This window comes from Cuculus canorus, chromosome 3 (assembly GCF_017976375.1).
Source record: "Cuculus canorus isolate bCucCan1 chromosome 3, bCucCan1.pri, whole genome shotgun sequence".
NCBI lineage: Eukaryota > Metazoa > Chordata > Aves > Cuculiformes > Cuculidae > Cuculus > Cuculus canorus.
In genome coordinates, this window is record NC_071403.1 from 65,888,733 (window position 1) to 65,911,639 (window position 22,907).

Consider the following 22,907-nt stretch of genomic DNA (forward strand, 5'->3'; position numbering starts at 1 on the left):
CAATGAGCACAGTATTTTTAATTTATGAAGCTCAGATTTTACTACGACAGTAGTTTTAGAGGAAAGGTGTACCTATAATTAAGTGCGTAAGTCTTTCAAATAAACACTTCTGAATTAAATGAATCCTTTATGCATAACAAAGTCTTTTAGACAGTTAATTCAAAACTTTAGCAGATATAATAGTAAAAAGAATGAGACACTTTCATTTGCTTGAGCAAGCACTGTTGAAAACAGTGACAACATGTATTACACTTCTCTAAATTTTTACCTGGTACAAATACTCACCTAGAACAAGAACAACAAATCATTTTACCAAATATTTACGAAATTTAGTAATTCACTCAAGTGAAGTCAAACATAATAGATAAAGGCTAATTTCAAACACAAACACCAGACACAAGATAAGATTCAAACTGGTATATTCCGAGTCCGTTAATGTAAAGATCAGTTCAAGACACACCTTGTCAGAAGTCTGAGGTATCTAGCACGACATAGCAAAGGATTTAGACATACTCAACTGTCCCACTTATGAAATCTCTAACACGTGCAACAAGTAACAACACGGTCTGCTCTTTCCTCTTCCCCCATCAAGCAGTTTAGCTCTGTATGGCTAAAACTACGCCTTCTCATCTGCATGTTACAATCTCTTTATAGGACTGTTCCTTGTTCTACAATAACTACTTAAAACATCTGAAAGAGTAAAAACTTTCGCCCAAACTGTGTTTTTTATGTCACCTTAAATCAGGACATCACACTGCATTACCTCCTGCCTCTACTGAGCCAGTGAAGCCTCCTGGTTTGCCAGTATTGCCAATTAGTCATTGTAACTTACCTTTAATAATCCTGTCTGCTCTACCTGTGTTTGAAATACTGCTTTATCATTTTGCTCCGGACAGGTAGGGCAGCACATTTCTTCTCCTGTCATTCATCTGTTCTCATTTTTTAAGAGAACGGCTTCACGGATTTAACTGCAACAGATTTTAAACCCTTCTATCATACTCAGAGACTACTTGCTGGACTGATTACCTTCCCAAACTACATCTCACTGAAGTACTTGCTCATGAAGGAAGCTATTACTCTTTTTAAATTGGCACAATTTTTCTTGTCTATAATAATGCTCAGAAACATCTGTTGATTTTGGTTTTTATCAAATAGATTTGGCAACTCCTGTACTCCGTTCTGATGACTGGAGTTGCTGAATTTTATTTCATTCAACAGAAAGCAGCATTATTCATCTGAGTATCTTCTCAACATCTCTGTTCAACATATGTAGATGTTATGGTGTCTTTAATGTAGCGGCAGCACCCAACTTCATTTACACGTTGTCTGGGACAGTTTAAAAGACAGTGCATAAATAAGATTGAGCGTGAGAAACTGGGAGACCAGCTGAGGCACAAGCTGCTGAAGATGCCGAATTATAAAGCAGTTGGAAGACATCATGACGACAACAGCCTTGCAAAAGAAGAATGATAGGAGGACCTGGCAGTTACCGTTGTGCAAGAAATAGGACAGGCAGCTCTAGGCATAAAAGTAGCTGCAAAATCTGTGAAGCCTGGAGTGCAAAATGGACCCAAAAGTTGTTAACTTGAATGCTCAGACATAACAAGAGACTGGGAGGTACACAGGAGGCAAGGAAACATTGAAAACAGTGCCAAAACCAGCCTGTTTAGAAACAATGACTAAAAAACTCACTGCAGTGAAAACATCAACCAACTGCTCCTTTTATTTGTTAACACACTATTTCAAAGTAGAATAAACATCACCTTCTAGAAATATATTTGCTGTCATACAACTGTAGGTAAAAAAATATTTTAATTGCAAAATCTCACAATGTAATTAGATGTTGTCTATTACACTCAAAATATGTACAATAATGCCAAAAAACGGTAATTTCATAGCTTCCACTGGCTCTGATACAAAGTGAGGAAATAAATTGTGATAAACAGTTCCCTTGGTAACTTTCCCAGCTGGAAACCAGTGACTTAAATTATACATAAAATGATACTACAACAAAAATACTGTAGTAGATCTCAGCACTACCATTTTAACAAAAAAATTCCACGCAGGCAAAAAGATCAGTATAAGTTTAGATGTAATACCACGGTTTGGGATCCAGTCAACTAATTTACACAATTTTAATACTGCTGTTTTAGGCTGTTTTACCTCTTTAGCCTTGTTTTGTATTTTGGCTTTCTACAGAGCTTTTTATTAAACAGTTTGTGTTCTATCACACACACTTCGTTGTGGATATAAGAGGGCTGTATCCTCAGAAGAAAGGCGAATAACCTTAGTACAAAATGGTAACTCTGGGGAAAGTCCATTTCTCTGTAATGAGCCGCACGACCACACACTCTGAAAAGAAAGGGGGAAAAGAAAAGCCGTAAATTACAAGTGTATTTAGTCAGTGTTTAGCTAGCATGTCTATATTTAATTGTAATTAGACAAAATACGTTTACCAACAGCATAAATCACAATTCTGGTCTATAATGTTGATTCTGTGAAGGAAACCACTCCTGCAAGACCTCAAAGTAGAGGATCAGACCAAAACACGTTCAGAGATGGTGCAGACATAGTAAGAAGGAAAAGCCTGTATAGCTTCTTGCATTATGAATCAAGATCATACTCAACCAGGCAAAGAATAAGTTCTTTGCCTTTCAGGAGTAAATTGAACTCATGTTTGTTCTGCCAGCTTTTAGCAGAGTGTGAAAATGGTTACCTTACCCTATTGTAAAAATTTCTAAGACTATCTAGTACAGATACCCTGGGCTCTTTTCTCTATTCTTTGCCCACACTCTCCGTAAGGTCCCCTCTCCTCTTCCTGACACTATGTCATGGGTTTCTAATCCATTAATATCTTGATCATTGCTTTTATGTGCTAAATTTAAATTACCTCTCCAGAAACAAGAGAGAAAAGCTAAATTCAAGTCAATGGAGTAACTTTAGAAACACTGGGGCAAACATCAACCAAGTCAACAGAAACTATTTAGTACTGTTGCAGCCTTCCTCCTAATTATTTTGTAGCTTTTATAGTGATAACACTAATGAAAATGATGAGGTGATTTTATTGATGAAGTATATAATGAAAATATCAGACTGGACTTGCTGGTAGCAAGTGTCAAGATTGAACAAAAATGACGTAGAGGATAGACTGCACAGGTAGCTCCGTAAACACTAAGTTCAGCAATTCAGGTTGCAAAAATATCCTGTTCTGGGTTAGCCCTAGGTTTGTTCTTATTACAAGTTTAAAATTCAGCTCTTTCAATTTTTAAAAAATTGAAATTCGCATGAGGATTTAGGTCCTATTCACCATATAAGCCCTGTGCATCTTCCTGCTTACCAGGTATCGCCTTGGGATGCAGAGAAGCAGAGTTTAAAATTTCCCCTCTGTCTGATTCAGAGCAGCGGTCTTAAATATTCACCAGAACAAGGATTGGAACCTGTCTGTCCCAATTTATGGGCAAGTGTGCTAATTACTAGACTATAGAGTCATTTGCTCGCTCCCTCTGGCCCAACAAACATTTACATTTTACCTCAAACTGGAGGAACAGAAGGACCTGTCCTGGAGCACTGCGCAAGCTGCACTTCAGGGAGCAGAGTCTTTGTTTAAAGCCTCATGAAGCTGGGCAGACTGGAAATCTGAACCTAAGCCTTTTGCGTTGTATATACCACCCTGTGCCCTTATCTTGCATTCCTCAAAAGCCACCAGTGACTTCTTACAAAACTACGTTAAATCAGATGTTTCAGCAGCGTCAGAACAAATTAGCTGACCCCACAATCCAACGCACTTGCTAAATTCAAGCTTCATGGAGAAATGCTGGCTGAACCAAATCTGCATTTTTTGGATAATACAAGCTAGGACATTTCACTATATCCTAGTTTTAACCCTGAGATTCACCAACTACAGCTTTTATGACAAAGGAGGTGCCAAATCTCAGTTTTCATTTGCAGGGGCAGGGCAGTGATATTGTATATTCTTAGGCAAATGCATAATTACTTCAATACCATAAAGCACCAATTTGATTAACTAGAGTTACACTTTTCACAGGAGTACCTAAACACACACACATTTTTGCCCCACTTTGTGCTATTTTTGTGCTATATACCCCAAGAGGATCTCTGAAGAGCTACATAAATGCCAAGTGACTTGAAATTTAGATGTGATAAAGGAAATTAATTTTTCTCAGTATCTTCCACACATTATAATACCTCATCATATAGCACCTAAAGAATTCTACACTAGATCAAGTTAGAATCCAGTTTAAAACTGGAAGTTTTGAAATAAAAGAAAATATAAAAGCATTTTACGATCCATTTGACCAATCTCAGCTTTGCTGATCTGAAATCACAACTCAGTCCTAGGATCAAACCATTTAAGTATTCCCAGTATTCTACGCTGATTCTTAGAGAACAAGAATTTGTCAGTTTGTTTTCAGTTCTATCATACATACATACACTTGCATAGGATAAAACCTCATATCTGAGGGAGTAGATGATGTTTTCCAAGTTAAGTAAGTGTCAGATGTATAATTAAGTACTGGCATTGCAAATGATATAATGGGAAATTTAACCAGTAAGAATTTAAATTCAAATCTTGTTTCATGAAGGCTATGACAGTTTGCCATTAATATTTTATTATATTACATATGAAAATGTAGGCTTAAAAACAGACTTTGCATGCAAGATTATTCACACAAACATACACCAAAAATACCCACTCAAACAGAGTGTACATAAGATTTACGCAAATTTGTGGTAAAAGGATTATTACCTCTCCTCCCCTCAAAAAAAAAAGCTTCTTATTCTTACAAAAGAATGAATCCTTACAACCAAAGCTCTTGTAATATAACACTGTGTTTACATTATTCCAACCCATTTCTGTCATGGTAGATATGTGAAAGGTGATGTGAAAAGGAGGAAAAAAAAAAAAAAAAGATAAGCAAATAAATCCACTGAAAGACAGGGAAAAAAAAACGACATACATGTAAAAGCCAGTTATTTTCAAGGGGAATATTTAATGTTTTAAAAATCAGGAATGTATCACCAAGATTTGTAGGGACTGTTGCTCTTCTAAACACAACATTTAGAAGTATATAGAATTACAGAATAGTTTGGATTGGAAGGGACATTAAAGATCATCTAGTTCCAAACCACCTGTGATGGGCAGGGACACCTCCCACTAGATTTAAGAAGTTATTCAATGCACTAATGAAATCTTATTAGGCATTAACATACCCCAAACTCTTTTCAAATAAACACCCTTTAGAATTTCAGGAGAATCGAATCCATATGCAAAGTTCATCTTTCTCAGTGATACTCACAGCTACATTCATCTTCTGCATTAGGATCTCATGACACAACCGATGGCAGAACCAAAATCTGGTGTAGGATCCAGAAGCCTCAGCTAAACCACCAAGGGAGTTTGTAAGAAATAGTTATAGATATTTTCAGCTCCTTGGAGTGAACGCTGCCGAACTCCTACACTCCCACAGCAGGGGTTTTGCTTTCTGTCTCTGGCCATGGTTCTCTGCCAGCACCCACCAAATAGAAAACTCACCAAGTTATGCAGAATTTAATGCAAGAAGAGAAGATATTAAAGGAAGAGTGAGAAGTTCAACACAAACCAGGCAGACACCGAAATATCTCTCTAACTTTGTACAAGGCTGGCTTAGCTGGGCTATCATTGTCTCTGCTACTTAGATTCTTTGAAGAAAATAATTTTACTAACAAATAGCCTGACTTTTGATATAACCTGAATTGAAAAATAAATTCCCTTTCACTTTCAAAGTCAAGATTTGGGAACCGTTGTCTAGTAAAGACAGACACTGAACTTCCTTTTCTTTTCTCACATTTCTTCTTTTATTTTTCCATTAGAAGAAATTTCTTCTTTTACTTTCTGCTTGAAAAAAACGGAACTGTTGCTTTATTTAGATAAACTAATGATAGAATACTTTTCAGTTGTAATTATTCATTTAAAAATATGTTCTGGAGGGATTCATTGCCTGCTTATTTGAACTCTGATTGCTAGTTTTCACTTTAAATTTTATTAAGGCCACCACAAAAGGACAGTAATTTAAAAATGAATTTCCTATGCTTTCTTGTGGTCAAGAGGAGAGAGGAATAGAACCATTTTCCCATTGTACGGAGAGCTGTGGCACAAGTTTTTTCTAAAATACTATGAAGAAGGAAGTGAAGCAAGTATTTCTATCTAGCTGCTACTCTTGCCATGTGACTCTAGTTGTTGATTTTGTCTCATCTCCTCTCTTCTCAAAAGCTCACTTTGATCACTCTTCATATTACAATTTGTCTGCTCCCAGTCCAAGACCAACCATTCCACACACACCCCTTTCTACAAATGATTGTAACTATATTTGAATACCTAGCTGAGTACACACCCCATAGTTTTCATTTGTAAAAAATATAGAGGGTACTTGGCTTTCAGAAGAACTTTCCAAAATGTATTTCACAAAAATACCAATACTTACTTCTCACTACATAGTTTAAGTGTGCACAGCCAATACTCAGGGTTCCTGGCTGTAAGCAAACCACATTTTTCTTGCAAAATTCCCTTCAGGCTATGTCCGTGAAAACAATTCCCATCCGCGTTTTCTTCAGACCAACGTAACTGAAAACTTGAAGGTTTTGGTTTTTCAGCAGGCTGCAAGGAACCAGACAGTTTGCCAAACTGATTTTGTAAGTTCACAACCATCTCTGTACAAACAGACAAAAAACCCAAGGCAAAAATATTAAGTGCTGGAACACTGCTGAGAGGTGATTAATACAGGAAGAAAACAAGGTATTTGCTCTTTCTTTTTTTTTTTTTTTTTAATCTTTTTTCTTTAAAACTCTGTGTGGAATACTGAGAAACCTTGAAGGCCTGTATGTTCTGTCCCCCATTTCATTTAAAAATTAACACTTTCACATGTTTTAGGGGAAGATTTTGAAAGATAATTCAAAATGCCGCATCCTTCATACCTAATTGTACAAGGGTGCTCCAAAATCATTCCTCAAGTAAAACCTGTAAAGTCTATTTGATACTGCTGGTATTTTTATTCTGATGTGAAACACATGCCAGGCTGCCTTTCATTATATTTTTCTGGTTGTACGCTACCACTCACACTGGCTGAGATTTTTTGAGTAGTTTTCTGTGTATCAGAACTAAGGAAGCCTGGTTGCAGGATTTAAGGTTAAGCTTTTCATAGTGTAAATTTCAACTGGGAACAAACAAACCAACAAACTAACCACTCCACTTTTCCCCACCACTAGTGAAAGAATGACAAACTTTCATAAGCTGCTGATGCTGAGAAGGGAAAGAAAGTATGCTGATAGACCAGCACACACAATACGACCACTGAAGCCTTGTTTCTCTAGGACATAATGCAGGTTGAAAAACACTGTTGTTGGAGCTTCAACTTGTTTTTATGACCTATATCTAAATAAACTCACTTATGAACTGGACAAAAATCAGATGAGACGTTCTGAAGTAATCCAGGGACTGGAAAATTTATCTTTCAAGAGGACACTAAAATCTACTATGCAAAACAAAGTCGGAAGAATCTTTCTGAAAATCTGTATCTGGCACATAAGTGTTCTAGAGCACTCTTTGTCCCCAGTATTTTAAATTTGTTTTAAGATTAATCTTGTCCAGTTATGAGGGCATTAAGCGATACTCCTGCACACAACAGCCAGTGGTAAAATTCCATAATCTAAGTGATTGTCATCTAGCTCAAAGAGAAGCAGACCCAGAAGAGGAATCCTGAGTGCCACAGAAATTATGAACAATGAATCATCATTCAATCTTTCTTAGAAACCCAGGAACTAAAGGGAATCTGAGCAAATGACTGGCTTGAAATAAATAAACCTAAACATGTTTTTCCACAGAATATGACTTGACTGCAGCATCACCCCTATGGATTTTTGAAGAGCAAGAACATTCAAAAAACCCTAACTGCATTCTTGAAAAAGAAATCCAACTTTAGTTATACAAACCAAATAGGATTATACAACTTATTTAGAAGTCCCTGAAGCAGTCACTTCCAGAAACTGGAAAAGTATATAAAGGGAAAAATATCACTTGTCACACTTAATATCCCTCTCCAAGCATTTGCTGGTTACTAGATAATATTAAGTGTAGAATTAAGAACTTCAGATCTAATTTGCTTGAATAAAATTCTGTTTTTCTGTATTTCCACAGAGAAGTGAGGGTTTTGCTGTTTTGTTTGCTTTTATGTCAACGTAAAAGCTAGTAATTTCTTATAAGTACTTCCCAAGCTACTAAAAAAAGTAGATGTACCTGCACTCTGACCACATACAGCTAGCTATTCAAATAAAGTCACGTTCAGACAAGCCTTCCTCACTTTCTATACAAGACTGCAAGAAGGTGTGGGATAGAACAGGCACATTCCGAGTCTACCAAAGGACATGCTGGGATATCCGTACCAAAGAATATGGGGAAGTAAAGAAGAAAAGGGACAGGAAACTTATGGAACATGAAAAGCGATTCACGAAGATCCCAGTTATGTACAGGGAGCTGACAAAGCAGTGAAGATGAAGACAGAGTAGTCATTCTGAGATGAGGTTCTGTAGGTCATTAGAGAGACCAGCAAAGGCAGTTTCAGTTAAGCACAAGGAAAACGTCTGTTTGAAGAATTCTAGCCACAAGTTGTAAAATACTACTACCTTAATTGTACCCAGAAATGAAAGAGAAGAGTAAGTATTTTAAGATGTAAATGTCATCACAGCCAGGGCTGAAGATTTTCTATGATGGGAAAAGCTGGAGCAGATTTCTGTGTTGCTCAGAAGAGGCTAAGTTTACTCACGTCTTCTCTTAAGAACTTTAGCTTTCTTCTCGACTGAATAATACAGTGGCTTGTCACATCTCCACAGATACCTGCCAGTAAGAGACATAAGAATTGTTAGGAAAAAGAATGCTGGAGCAAACAAATAAAAGAATAGTACTTTTTTAGAAATACGGCTAGTGCTACTAAAATAAAATCCAAATAATGTAATGGTTAGTGCTAGTAAAAGCCACTGACCCTCCAGCACATGTAGGAAGTCTTTTTTCAGAGTAGGCAAATTGAGGCATGTAAGCCTAGACTTACTGTAATCAGATAATATTCAGCTGCATAAGCTACTTGTCACAGAATGTGAGCATTTAATTAATATACTGGCTAAACATTATGAGTGAAAATAGAAAATTAAGACAAGTATTTAATAGTTCTATTTATCCCAGCCTGCTGGATGGAAATGTGGAGCAAATTCCTAACCTTTTTAAGTTCTGTGGGGGTCAGGATTTCATGTCAACCAGTCTAACTTAAAAAATGTACTTAAAAACCTCTTACTTGGCTTTTTCTTCATCCAATTTCTTTTGCTCTGCATCCAAGGTACATTTTATGACTTTGTACCACTTTTTGAGCTCAAAATACGGACCACCTGAATAAAACATACACATGTGAGGTTGGGAAGAAGTGAAAGAAACATGCAATACACTGAAGGTGGTCTCCACACAGTCAGACCCTGCATCTTGCACCTGTAAACAAACCTATACCAAATTCTGCATGCTTAAAGGAGACATAGCTGATATAGCAATTCTGTAAGATAGAGAAAAGCAGAAATACAGTGAAAGAACAGCATGTCATAGGAAGTGCAAAGAAGCCCCTTAGCTTAGAGGCAGTGCCATAGATTTAGCACAATTAAAATCCCTTCTCTCCTTTCTGGATGTTAAACCTAGAAACTACCTTCTCTCTACCAAATGAACTCAATCTCAATAGTAAGTGGCCTTCATCTGTTTGAGGATCGACTTCAAGGGATTCATGAAACCATATATCAAGCTTAGGTTTAAACAAGTAGGATCTAAACAAGCTCAGATGCAAAATTTCAAACAGTTTCATCAGCTCTGCAGTGTCTATCCTACTACCCATGAAACCTGACAGAGCTGGAAAAATAAATTAGACGATTGTATCCACTTAACAGGCTCCCATGTTTTGAGCACAGGAGGTTCAGTTGTCAATATGTGAACAAATGTTTCCCAGTACATGCAAAAACGTTAAGGCATACGGCATTCTAGTAGCACATTTATCATCAGTGCTTCAGAGAAGCACAGATCGGAAGCAGATCAGCTGGGTACAGTAAGTACAAGAATTCCAAACAGAACTACTGTCTAGATTTATGTATTTAAAATACAATCAACTCTTAAACTGTGGGTGGATTATCTGCATTGTGAATTAATCAGGCTTTGCATTTCCCCATCACCCTAGCTGCACCGAGCATGATGCTTGCATCATGCTTAGCTTTGCCAGCTAGCTGTTTAAACTGGTTTGAAGGTGAATATACTGTTCTTATAATCAAGCTTTTATACATTTTCTATTATCTGCATTTTTGCTCTTCAAGTTATCCTGCCACAGGACACTTTAGATCCTAGAAATACAGATGGACTCAAAAGCAACAGACAAATGAAGGGAAGAAAAACTCTTCAGTAGTTCTAAATTCAAAGGTGTGGATACAGCTTATTTTATGAAGTCCTTAAACCCAGAGGTTTAAGTAAATACTCCTAAACTACTAGGAGGGCAGTCTCGGGTAGGGGGTGGAAATGTTTATTAAACTTCCTATGAATTATCAAGCATCTGTCACAAGCAAACCCCTTGTCAGAGACATGATGCTACACTATAAAAACCATCTACCTGGCCAGTGCTGCTAGTCTGATGTTCATGTAACTGAGATGATTGGAACATACATGGCTCTGTGATACACATGTACATATATACATCTCAATAACATGTTTTATTTGAACATAAATAGTGTTGTGTATGTGTGCAGCTCACAGCACACAGACACACAAGCACACTAGGTAACTACAACTGCCTACTGCACAGCTTCTAGTCTGTCTTGAAAAACTGTAGGAGTTGAAATACTATCTTTTAATTAAAAAAAAAACCCAAAAAACTAAGGAAAGGACTGTTACATTGAGAATGGAGTCAACATAAATTGGATCTTTAAAACTCAGTATTAACCATTAATCATTTCAGCATGCTAACTTTGGGAAAACGCCAGGGGCGGTTTTGAGCTCTGGCACTAATCAGTGCCCTAAGAAACTCTCACATCAGCTCCTCTGTGCAGCTGCTCACTATCACCCCAACGTTTTAAGGAGCGGGACAACACAACACAGCGCATGGATCATTGTGCAACAGCAGCTTTTAAAGCAAAAAAGTGGGCAAAGAATGCAGTATTAATTCCCAAGGGCAATGAGACTTGTTAATAAGAGAGAAACTCCATTAAGACATTAATGGCTTTGAGCCTCAGCTTGCAAGCAGTTGCGCAATTTCTACTCCTGTCACCATTATGGACTTCAAGTTTTCAAGGGGAATGACAAAAAAAAAAGGAATAATCCCAAATCAGTTTGTGTATCCACTTGAAAATAAGAATTATCAGTTTTAGTTAACAGTGATTACAATCTCTAGATAGAGCAGTAATTGTGCTCATGCATGGCTAACACTGATTGTATTACTGACTTCAATTTCTAAAAAGTAACAGAAAGGTCAAAGCGGACCTAAAACTGGAGTGAAGGCCTAAAAGATAAACCCACTGACACATCTTTGCTCTTGTCTTTACCTGTGATCTCAATCGGGCCACAGAACATCTTCCTGAAGATTTTGATTTGGTCTTTCTGCCCTCAAAGAACCATGTTCACACCATTATCTTCTCTATCTTAATTGCTCCTAGCTTTCCACCCTCTCTCAGGATTATTTGGACTAAGAAAATAGATTACATCTGAAGTATGTTACACGCTAAGACTTTTTATTTAACAAGACCAAACAAGTTTGGATTTTATCATAAACGTGGTTTGATGCCCCTAATAAGTATCTGCTCTCCACGATCAAAGTGCGTTCCCTTTTTTACTGCGTGCCCATTCATCTTCACCTACCATGCATAAAATTCTAAGAGGCAAATACATATGAGAAGAAGCAGAAAAGTACCTAGGAAAATGTGTATCAAATTCCCCTATCCAATACAATAAGAATTATGCAGGTAAACTGAGACAATTTTACATGAACAACTTTAAATAAAGATATGCACTAAAAAAATAAATGACAAACTCACTTTTTAAAGACAAGTCTTTCTAAGCCTGATTACAAAGTTATTTCATTTACAAAATTGTAAGACTGCTTCTACTAGAGTATTTAGGTACCTTCATTGTTATTTTTATTTCTTTCTTCAGCGAAGTCTGAAAGTAACCTGAAAAAAAAACCCAAACCATTTTGTAGATCCAAATATTGCACTTTTCACTAGAAGATCAAATAAAACCAACAAAAATTACACCCTAATCTTCATTCTAACTTTCAAATTGATGATTTTAAAAATAAGTACCATTGAGTTCTAAAATACCTTCAAGTCTATATATTTTATGCTACCAAACTTAATAAAAATTCAAATATTGTAAATTTAATATTACTAAAGAAAGAATTATATAAGACAAACATTTGCAGTATTTGAAATTTGGGCTTTGGTACTGATTTGCACACTTACCATTCATAATGATCATCTAATAAAAACAATAATTTGAGCACTACTATAATAACTGCTACAGCAAGAATATCGTATTTCACACTTCTTGTTGACTTATTTCCAGGCACAAGCGTCAGGAAATCCACCTCTCCAACATGGATCTTTTTTACCACTCGACAAGTCCAATGATGTAATTCATCTGATTAATGTAAATAAAAATATAAAATGAGTATGTTGAGAAAAAATAAAATTACTTCTACAGTGCAAATATATTGGTCATTTCACAAAAAGAATGCCTATATCTTTTGGGATCATCAGGCAGAAATTATTTTCAGGCTTAAATATTTCATAGTGTTAAAGTATTTTTGAGTATTTTTATAAACGCTAGGCAACCTTCGTTGCACTTACACAGAAAACAGTTGTGAGTCGGACCTCCCATACAGGAGGACAGGCTGAGAGAGTTGGGCTTGTTCAACCTGGAGAAGAGAAGGCTCTGAGGAGATCTTATAGTGATCTTCCAGTACCTGAAGGGGCTACAAGAAAGCTGGAGAGGGACCGTTTACAAAGGCTTGTAGTAATGGGATGAGGGGCAATGGGTATAAACTGGAGAGGGGCAGATTTAGACTGGACACAAGGAAGAATTTCTTCATGATGAGAGTGGTGAGGCACTGGAACAGGTTGCCCAGGGAAGTTGTGGCTGCCCCATCCCTGGAGGTGTTCAAGGTCAGGCTGGATGGGGCTTTGATCAACCTGATCCAGTGGGAGGTGTCCCTGCCCATGGCAGGGGGTTGAAACTGGATGATCTTTAAGATCCTTCCAACCCAAACTATTCTGTGATTCTATGACCTACTATACCCACTGTGGGGTGGGAATCACATTTCTAGTAGTGCTTTGATATTACTTGAATGATGTTGTTAGATCATCCTGAATACTCTTGTGGGAAAGGCTACCTTAAATCTACATACAGAGTTTAAAAAAAACCCAAAAGTGCAAAACATGACAAACTCTTTCCCTGTGTGCTGACTAAACACCCATGCAAGGACTCTACTGCAAAGAGGAAGAGGGGCTAGTTTTAAAGCAGCTCGGGTACAAACAGCAGCCCAGAATGGCAGGGCAGAACTTGCAGCCACCCCGTAAAAACCTGGTTGAGATACAGACGATCCCAGCCTAAGTTAAAGCTGGCCTTACGCTGTAAACTCTGATCGCACTCTGTAGCACGGCTTATGCCAAAAAGATACAAGTACAGCTCCAACAGCAGCAGTATGATGTCTATACAGTCTCTTATTACTCTATGCTTATTTTTCACAGATACAAATCCCCCAAATTTCTCACCTTTCCAGTTCAGCAAGAAATACAGGAGTTGATTACATCACCATTAGATTCCACAAAGGTTAGCAACGTTAACAACTAAGTACAACCTTAATCCAGCTACACTTTATTCTTTCTTGCTGCTTGCTCAGTAGGAACTCTCTTTAAGTCCTTTCATGCATAACAGTAATACAAAGTTGAACAAAATCTGGAAACTAAATTTTCTTATAAATACCGTCAGTATAATTTCTTTTATTTCAGCTAATTAAAATGGCCTTTTCATTAGTATTTGGTGTCTAAGAAACACTGCTAATTGATTGCTTAAGTTATCTTTTTTAGGAGTCATTAGACAATTGTAATCCTTTTCAATTTGTAAAAAAATACTTCTACATAAGAAAAAGCTTAGTTGCAAGAAAAAAGTAAAGGACAATATATTATTTTAGAGTAATTTTCAAAGAGTACTTAGCTTGGTATTCCTCTGTAACAAATCTGAAAATGCCATATTTCTAGATTTTTCTTTGATTCAATTGACATATAAGTATCTGAACAATAATGTGATCCTCTATAGGATCCCAATGCTGGTGTAAAACTACAAAATCAGAGCTTCTACTCTGGAACTTCAGCCCTAAAACTGTTGGTTATCTTCTCTTCATTAAACTGTGAGTAAACTGAGAAATCAAGTAGTTTTATTCAATGTAGCTAATTGCAAAATAAGAAAACAAAACACCCACAAGCTATTAATTTTTGGAATGCTAGGAAAAAAAATAAATCTAAAATTACGGGCCATTTGTCTGTATAATTCATCTTCAGTGACAGTGGTATTTGATACCAACTATGGTAACCCAACATACAGTTCACATACTATGACTTATTGGTCTTTCTTTGGCAATTCAATATTCAACTTAATTTTAGGATAAACAAAAACATACCATATTTTGCAATATAACATTTCCAAACTAAATCAGAAATCAAGTGAGACAGCAGCCGATTTGTCACATAGCATAGCTTGTCAATACTAAAGTTAATGGTAATATGCAATATTATGGAATATACAGTAAATATTATACATGAAACAATTCCACTGCTAAGCAATCACATCCCAACTTCATGAATCATTTAGCTAAAGTTAATAAATCAAGCGACTTCAACTAGTGCTTCTTAGTTCACATGGATACTGCAAGATTTGAAATGAAGTATCCACTCCAGAGCCTTGGAGAGCCACCACCAGAGTGCCCCTGCATTTCTGAGCCTTTAACACATACTCTAAATGTTTGATGAAGGTGCTTTCTATAGAAATTATCTTTCAGTTCAAGCTTCAATAGGTATAAATTCGAAGGAAAAGAGTATGCACTTTTAAAGCCGAAATTTTTTTTGCTAGAGTTCAATAAAGCCAAGAAAAATTTTATCAGTCCAGGTTAGGAAAAATATTTACCAGGTAAATTAGCTTCCATCAAGTACTTCATGCAGAGCATGTCTGGATGAAGAAAGCAGCTGTCAGTTATATCTGGAAAACGAGGCAGGTCTAAAAATGCTGCAAGCTCAAGCATTTTGTTGTACACTTCTTCATATGCAGGCCATGACTGAAAGAGAGCGTTAAAGGATGTTATACATTTCTCTAATACTAGTTCATGATTTTGAATTATTTATCACTGTTAAATTCTGTATTATTTAATGCAGAATTATTTAGACAGACTCGTGGCACTCTGTAACACATGTAACAATGGAGCCAGACTGCAGTATTGCAGAGAAACGCATGCTAGTTTTAGAGACCATGAAATGGAGAAGAAATGTTGCTTCAGACCTGCACCCAAACCACTGTCTTTTTTATCAAGTGATTGGTACATCTCCAGATGCTCCAAAATTGAAAGAACATGGGAAAAGAAATGCAGCAGTAATTGAGGGTGAACTCTCCAAACTGCTGAGAGATCACAGAACCACAGAGCAGTGGGGGTTAGCAGGGATTGCTTGAGATCCTCAAGACCAAGCCATTGCTCAGGTCAGCTAGAACAGGTTGCCCAGGACCAAATCGAGTTGGATTTTGAGCATCTTCATATACGGCTCTGTGTGAAATTTGCTCCAGTGTTTTACCAACCTCACTGTACAAAAGAAAAAAGTTTTGGTTTTCCTTATGATTAAATGATTCTCTATATTTTAAATGATTACTTGAATTTACCTCTTAAAGCAATAAACTTCCAGTTGTCCAGGATATTTGACCCTATTAAACATATAAAAAGTAATGCTTTTTCTGCTTTAGTTGGTGGTTCTAATGCAACAGAGCAATTTAGCGTGTATTCATATTTTATCAGGTCAATTTATACATAGAGTACTTTAAAAGGAATTTAGCAGGGGTCTACATTTTGTGCACAGGATCAAAACTTCCCTGAACAAGAATGAATTCAGGCTTCTGACTTTTTTTTTATAGACCAGATTAAAAGCAAAGCAATGATGTTTAAAACAAGACTGAAATAATGCAGTTTTATTCATTCATTTGGTGTCATCTGTTTTAATATAAGCTATGTAGCCGATGCTCAAATTTTACGGTTTTGAATGATCGCCAGCATTTCCTTCTCTTTTTAAAATGATCATAGAATCACCAGGTTGGAAAAGACCTCTTGGATCATCCGAGTCCAACCTCAGACTGCAGTCGAGACTGGTTCAACTGCATGAACACATGCTTAAGCAAATTAATCATTTTCCTATCACTTACTATTACACATGCAACTTATTGTAACAGGAAGTTGTATTGTGTTCATCATTATTTTCTAAACAGTGTTAAAAATTCGCTTAGGCTGCAACAGGACTATCCTGAGAAACAAGAAAAACATGCACTACCAGACTTCTGCAGAAGACCATGCTCACAGTACCTTCCTTTCCTCTTAAAAAACAGTGCTAAATTGAATACCAAAACAATCTTGGGGCAAAACCGGAATCATATGTAACTAGTCTTCAGCAAAATTAAAGATAATTCCAGATAATTCAAATAAAAGCATTACTTAAATACTATTCATAATTAGATATAAATGAAATATCATTAAAGTGAAAAGTATTTTCACTTGAATGAGAAGCAGTTGAATTAGTAGCTTCTTAATGATATATCATAGATTAAAATAAACTAAGACACTGGGAATTCAGTCATTTGAAGCATTCCCATTGTCAAACATTAAACTACCATGAGTGAAGATATCTGTACAGTTAAATTTAACACAGAGGCACTTTAAGGAATATACTCTTAATTGGAGGACTCAAGGTAGAGACCACCTTATACCTGAGCTTCTCTCACTGTGTCAGGGTAAGAAGACAGCTTTCCTATCCCAGGTACTGGTGAATCATCCTTTCCTCCTCATGCCCAGTGCTGACTTCTGTTTCAAAGATTTTCTTTGCAATTTAGAGAAGGCAATTTGTTTCTTTTTCAAAACTACCAGAAAACGCTCTGCTTTGCAAGGACAGATTATGCTTTCTGGATTTTTGAAGAGCAAACACAAGTGGTGTAACAACTACAAAAAAAACCACATTAATACTGAGAGCTACAAATTGGTTTGTTTTAGAGTGTTAGCAGGAAAACCTATTCTTAGTTGATGTGTTCATAAAGAGATGTAAACACAATCGAGATGTGAAGGTCTAGGAAGGGCATAGTAACCCACCATAAAGAACAACAAAGCAATTCTGCTTTCCAGTGCTTAACCTCCTAAGCTCAAAAACATTCACTGTAGTACTCATGTTTCTACAACACAGCACTGAGTCACAATGATGCAAGCTGAACTGAGCACCACGCTTCCAGGAGTATGCAGTAACCTCTTAAACCGTAAACTGCAAACATAAGCTGGATCCAACAAAATCACGTCTCAGGAGGACATATCACAGCAAAAGGGCTGCAGGCTGAAAGGTTGAGGGCTGAGGAGACAGTAAAGCATTTCAGTAACCAAGCTTCGGTATTTTTCACCAGTCGTTACACACCCTGTTCATACTCTATTTAATTCTGAAACAGCTGTGAGTTCATACAGCAACTCTCTTATTCTGCAAAGTTTCAAACATACTGGGAGGGTTAAAATAGAAATAACATGCAAATTCTACAGAACCAACATATCAAATGTTAGGCTGGTGTTAAGAAAAAGCAAGATACAGCATACAAGTAGCCTCAAAATTAACAGAATTTATCACCTTCTATGTAGCTAGCTATCTCTGCCAGAAGAAAAGAACCTGATAAAACAAGTTGCACTGAAAATCAACCAGCAAACAGCTAGGAAAACAAGATCTAGAGCTGTGGCCTCTCTCCTTCGGGGGAAAAAACTCTGCCTCCAGCACTCTATCATTAAACTCCCAAGGGAGGAGTACTTGGACAAGAGGGGACAGCATTAGATCGTAGGTCACACCCTCTCCAAGTATAACTTTCACTTGTCCCATCACAAAATAAAAACACTGTTACATATTTTGAAGTTGCATTTCTGTGCTAAATATTAGGACAACTCCCCTGTCCATCAGCACACAGAGTGACTGAGCTCTCACCTCACTTTGAAAACCTGGGAAACACTCCACATATAAAACTCAGTTACAAACCCTTGAGGGCACTTAATAATTTCAGGAAGACTGACAGAAAATTCTTCTAAAGTTATGCTACCCCATAGCCTTTTCAGGTGTTTCGCAAGCTGGGATTTCTTCAAGACTGATCAACAATGCTGACAGAGTCTATCCCTTGTCTAGATTGGGTGCAGAGGTTACTGAAAACATTTCTTAACCGATTTGTCTTTAAAGTCTTTGTATCTTTTTCTCACATATGACAAATACGGTAACATCAAGTCCTCTCCAGAAAGGCAGTGGCAAAGATGAGTACTATTGGAGAAATTTTTTCTTTTCTTTTTCTCTTCACCTTCAACTGAGCATAGGAGGACAATACACACTCAACACTGTTGAGTTGGTGAAGAAGTGTCTAGAACAAGACTTTCATGATGATAAATATTCATTAGACTACTTAAATCAGCTGCCTTTATCTTTCAAAGTTACATGGAATTTTCACCTGTATTAGAAAAGAACAAGCTGGTTTTCAGAACCAGATGAGCCAAACTATTAGCATGATAATCAGATGACAGTAACAGGTAATTGTTTTGAGTAAGCCAAGATTGCAGCCTCTCCTACTTGTTTGGACAATATCAGAATGTTGCTGATCAACAAGTAGAAAACAGTAGGCATTGGCTGCTTTCTAGATTCACTTGCAGGCTCCATAGCTTCTTGTTTTAAATGTGGTCTGAGTGACTCTCTACTTAGATGACTGTACAGACCATATCCTTCTCCCATACCAGGACAATATCCCAGCATCCAATACTTACATAGTCATGGTTCAGATATTTTATTGCGATAATTTTCTATCTGAAAATGTTCTTTCTGAAAAGAATTAATTATAAAGCTGGTTTAAATTCTCCCTTTATTTTTCGTCCCTTCCATCCTCCTCTCCTGTTCAGTACTTTTTTGCAGCACAGTTTCCTTCCCTGTCATTCTTCTATCTGTGAATTTCCAACCTGAGAACCCTTTCTTCCTATGCCTGCACATTCTCTACAGCCCCGCCTTCGCCTGCGCTGCTCCTGTGCAGCAGTGGACATCTTTCCTAAGTGATCCTTTTAATACTAGAATCTAATAAGATTCCGGTATTCCCAGTTCAACTTTACTTCTTCATTATTGGCTTTTTGTAGGTCGCTGGCACAATCTTTGACATTTACAGTTTAGATATCCTTACAATTACCTAAAAACCAGCAAGGCTTCATCATTTTTAAGATGGCCAAGTCAACTTAAACCAAGTTTGAAACAGAGAGTACTAGACTTCTCAGGAAATGGGCTAAGAAAGCAATTTCACTTGAAGATTTGGGAAACATCAGGTTTCGGGGGTTGAAGAAGGGGCTTTTACAACACAATTCAGAATTTTGGTTCAATCCTTGCGTAAAGCAAGGCATGTTCATAAAATGAAAGGTATTTATTGCCGAAGTCATAAATCAAGTGGAGGCCCTAACATGTGTAAACATCTTTTAATATAGCCTGCATTGAAACACACATTGCCAGGAACACAGACTAGCTTTAAAATTACATCAGGTAAAATCAGGTACCAACAATAAGTTGTTCACTTTACTTTGCTTCTGCTGCTCAACTGGTTTAGATGTATCTCGTCGTCTGCAGCTCAAGCCTGTTGTGGGACGACACCATGCCACAGTGCATAAAAGAATTGACAGTGGAGACAATAACTGTATCAGCCGTGAAATTTACATCCTAATTAGTATTAAAACTGAATGACATGACCTTGTGACACAATCATTATGTACTACATCTTTAACGTGGTCAACTAGCCCAAACTAGTAAGATTACTGAAGAATCTTTTCTCATGCTTTGTGTACTCTCACAGTGCTACCAAGCTGGCTCCCACCCCCAACAAATTTTGCTGATGTATATTTTTTTAAACAGCATTTTTTCCTCCCCTTGCCTAATCTCTGTCTACCTCTCAGGGACCATCCTGATCCCACCTGGAACAGCAGCAAACTAATGCAACAGCCATCACAGACAAATTAAATGTGTTTTAATGCTGTGTATTATTATGAATAAATACTTTCAAAAATAAGCAGCACTCTCTAATACCTTTTTTCCCCAGCTAGGTTAGATAGAAAAACTACTGCACAGTTAAATTCTGTGTAGTCTCAAGCTAAATTTTTCAACACCTCTGGCAGAGCACAGGTTACAGAGAAAAGACATGCAATGTAAGGGCTGTGTAGAAAAATCCCATACTTGTGCATTGCTGGTGAACGTGAAAGCAAACTTGGGAGAGCCGCTGTACCCTGCCCTTACATCCTTTCCTAGGTAACCATCAGAACAAGGAGAGCCTCAAGTCTGATTTGGTGCAGCTACTTTTATGTGGACTAAATGAGCAGACAGATTTCTTCAACCCCTGATATCCATGAATCACATACAGATGCTGATGTAACACAGAGAGGGGTGTGCCTGGAATCATTAAAAGGGAATCTAATGACAAGAACAAAGCTGGGTGAAACTGCTACAACTCCATTTAGATAACTGCTAAGAAATATGCATCTCATGAGACTTCTTCCACTAGAAAAAACACAGAGAGACCCAGCACACACTTGCAGTTGCTGCTTTACAAGCCTCTCATCAAGTAGAAAGAATAACTGAAAGCTTAACACATGAGAATGAAATCAATTTGTCCACCTTGAAGACAGGCAAACACGTTGCCCAAATTATCTGCCTGGCAACAAATGGGCAGAGAAGAAAAAAATAAGCCAACATACCATTTGGACATCACAGAAGTCAGGCTCTCTCATGCTCTCTCCTGTGCTAACTGTCTCAGCTGAAACAGCTACTACATCTTAAAATCCCAAATTACTCCTGATCAGAGAAGGATCTTTGTCTAGAAAAATGATTCATTTTAGAAGATTACTCAAATAAACAATGTTTATGCATTTTTGAGAAGAAAAAAATAATCTAGGGATGCTAGGATATTAGATTGCACTGAATTGACACGGGCAGTGTCTTAAGAACTCAAGATGGCATATGGATGAGCCAGCAGCCCACACATGAGAGAAAAAGCTAACTGAACATCCAGTGCTGGGAAGAAAACGAAGAGTTTTATTGGATGCACATCAGACCATTTAATATGCTGCTTTCAGATGAAGACATCTTCTGCATTACATGATTCCTGGCTAAAGTGTTTTTTGAATAAATGAGTTTCAATATTATTACAGTACCAGAGACATGTGTTTCAATGTTAGCTGTTCACAATCACAAGCTAAGTGACAAACAGCACTTCTCTAAAAAACGCAGTCTTTCTGCAAACAGAGAGAGTAATCCAAGAAGGAGCTGAACTGTCGTAACATACTGAAATTTAAGCATTTGGGAACAAATTTTATTGAATTTCATAAATATTTTGGTAGGTTTGTTTTCTTTCTTCATTAAGTAATGCTTTAAGACAGGTATGGACAAGCTAGAGTTTCAGTTACACAACAGCAAGCTCCCATGATAAACTTGATTACAATAACCCTTTCAGCAGTGAACTTCCTCCTCAGCTATTTTTTTCCTTCAAATAAAAGCCTCACCCTTGCTTCTTTTCATTCTGCACTACTTTCTACCCGGAGCAAGTACTGCATGCACCTGCTAAATGCATAAAAAACCCCAGAGTTAGACAGAAAAATAAAATCCCACAGATAGACACCCACCTCCAGCAAAACGAAGATTACAAGGCATCTCAAACCACCTGCAGACGAAAGCAGGAATCACTGCTTGTTTTGAAAAGCAAAAGCAGCACAGCTGATTGCAGAATTTGTATGGTCAGAACTTTATACCTCTTAGAAAACTTTCTTTTTTAAAATAAACAAGAATGACCGGCTTCTGTCTTAATTTGAATTCTTTAAATAGTTACCACTCAAAGAAAAAAAATCATATGGCAATTAAGTGCATTCAAATTTTAGTCAGGAAAAGAGGCCCTTCCACATCAGACCTTGAATGCTTTTAGAGCAGGAACTCAGCAAACTAAGGAATGTGTCTAAAAGCCAGTCCGGTGGATACACTTTCCAGGGAAGCAGAAAGCCATTGTCATTTCCATCTGAACACTCTGGGAGAAAACAGAGTAAACATTCTGACCTGCAGTCATGAGTTTATAAATAGATTTAGTCAGAAATTACTTTGTTTGTATCAGACCCAAAGTAAAATATTAGCATGCAATCCACCAAAACTTGGAGCATGAGACAATCCAAATGGCAGCAGTTTCTTACGGGCTGCATGATGACTTCAAGACATGGGTATGAGCCGGTAGAAGATTATTAAGCAATGTGAAATCCTTCTGAAAAGCTAGGGTGAGAAAAAAAAAAAAAAAACAAACATGGGGACTACTTTACAGGATTTCGGAAATCTTCACGTTTCCTCATGATGGTGCCACAACCCTCTCCTGCTGCCTCAGGCAGGTCTCTTGTCCCAGTTTTCCACCTTGTGACAAGGCAGCACAACACCAACCCTGAGAGCCTGGCCCTGGAGGAGCAGCCATCCGGCAGCTGAAGGCACCATTGTGTGAGGAGCAGGAACGACAAGCATGAAAAGAAAAGAATCCAATATTCTGTATC

General features: G+C 37.3%; 1 protein-coding gene across 2 annotated transcripts in view; it reads right to left on the reverse strand.

Annotated features, from left to right (window-relative positions):
* TAF1B (TATA-box binding protein associated factor, RNA polymerase I subunit B) overlaps positions 1 to 22,907 on the reverse strand; it is a 52,368-nt gene continuing 29,461 nt past the window's right edge. For both annotated transcript variants that reach the window (XM_054063324.1, XM_054063325.1), the window contains exons 9-15: positions 15,239 to 15,386; positions 12,520 to 12,697; positions 12,182 to 12,228; positions 9,339 to 9,429; positions 8,817 to 8,887; positions 6,483 to 6,708; positions 1 to 2,352 (exon numbers count right to left, since the gene is read on the reverse strand). In XM_054063324.1, coding sequence (XP_053919299.1) covers positions 2,160 to 2,352; positions 6,483 to 6,708; positions 8,817 to 8,887; positions 9,339 to 9,429; positions 12,182 to 12,228; positions 12,520 to 12,697; positions 15,239 to 15,386 — 954 coding nt within the window. In that variant the 3' untranslated portion in view covers positions 1 to 2,159. The remainder of the gene's footprint in view (positions 2,353 to 6,482; positions 6,709 to 8,816; positions 8,888 to 9,338; positions 9,430 to 12,181; positions 12,229 to 12,519; positions 12,698 to 15,238; positions 15,387 to 22,907) is intronic.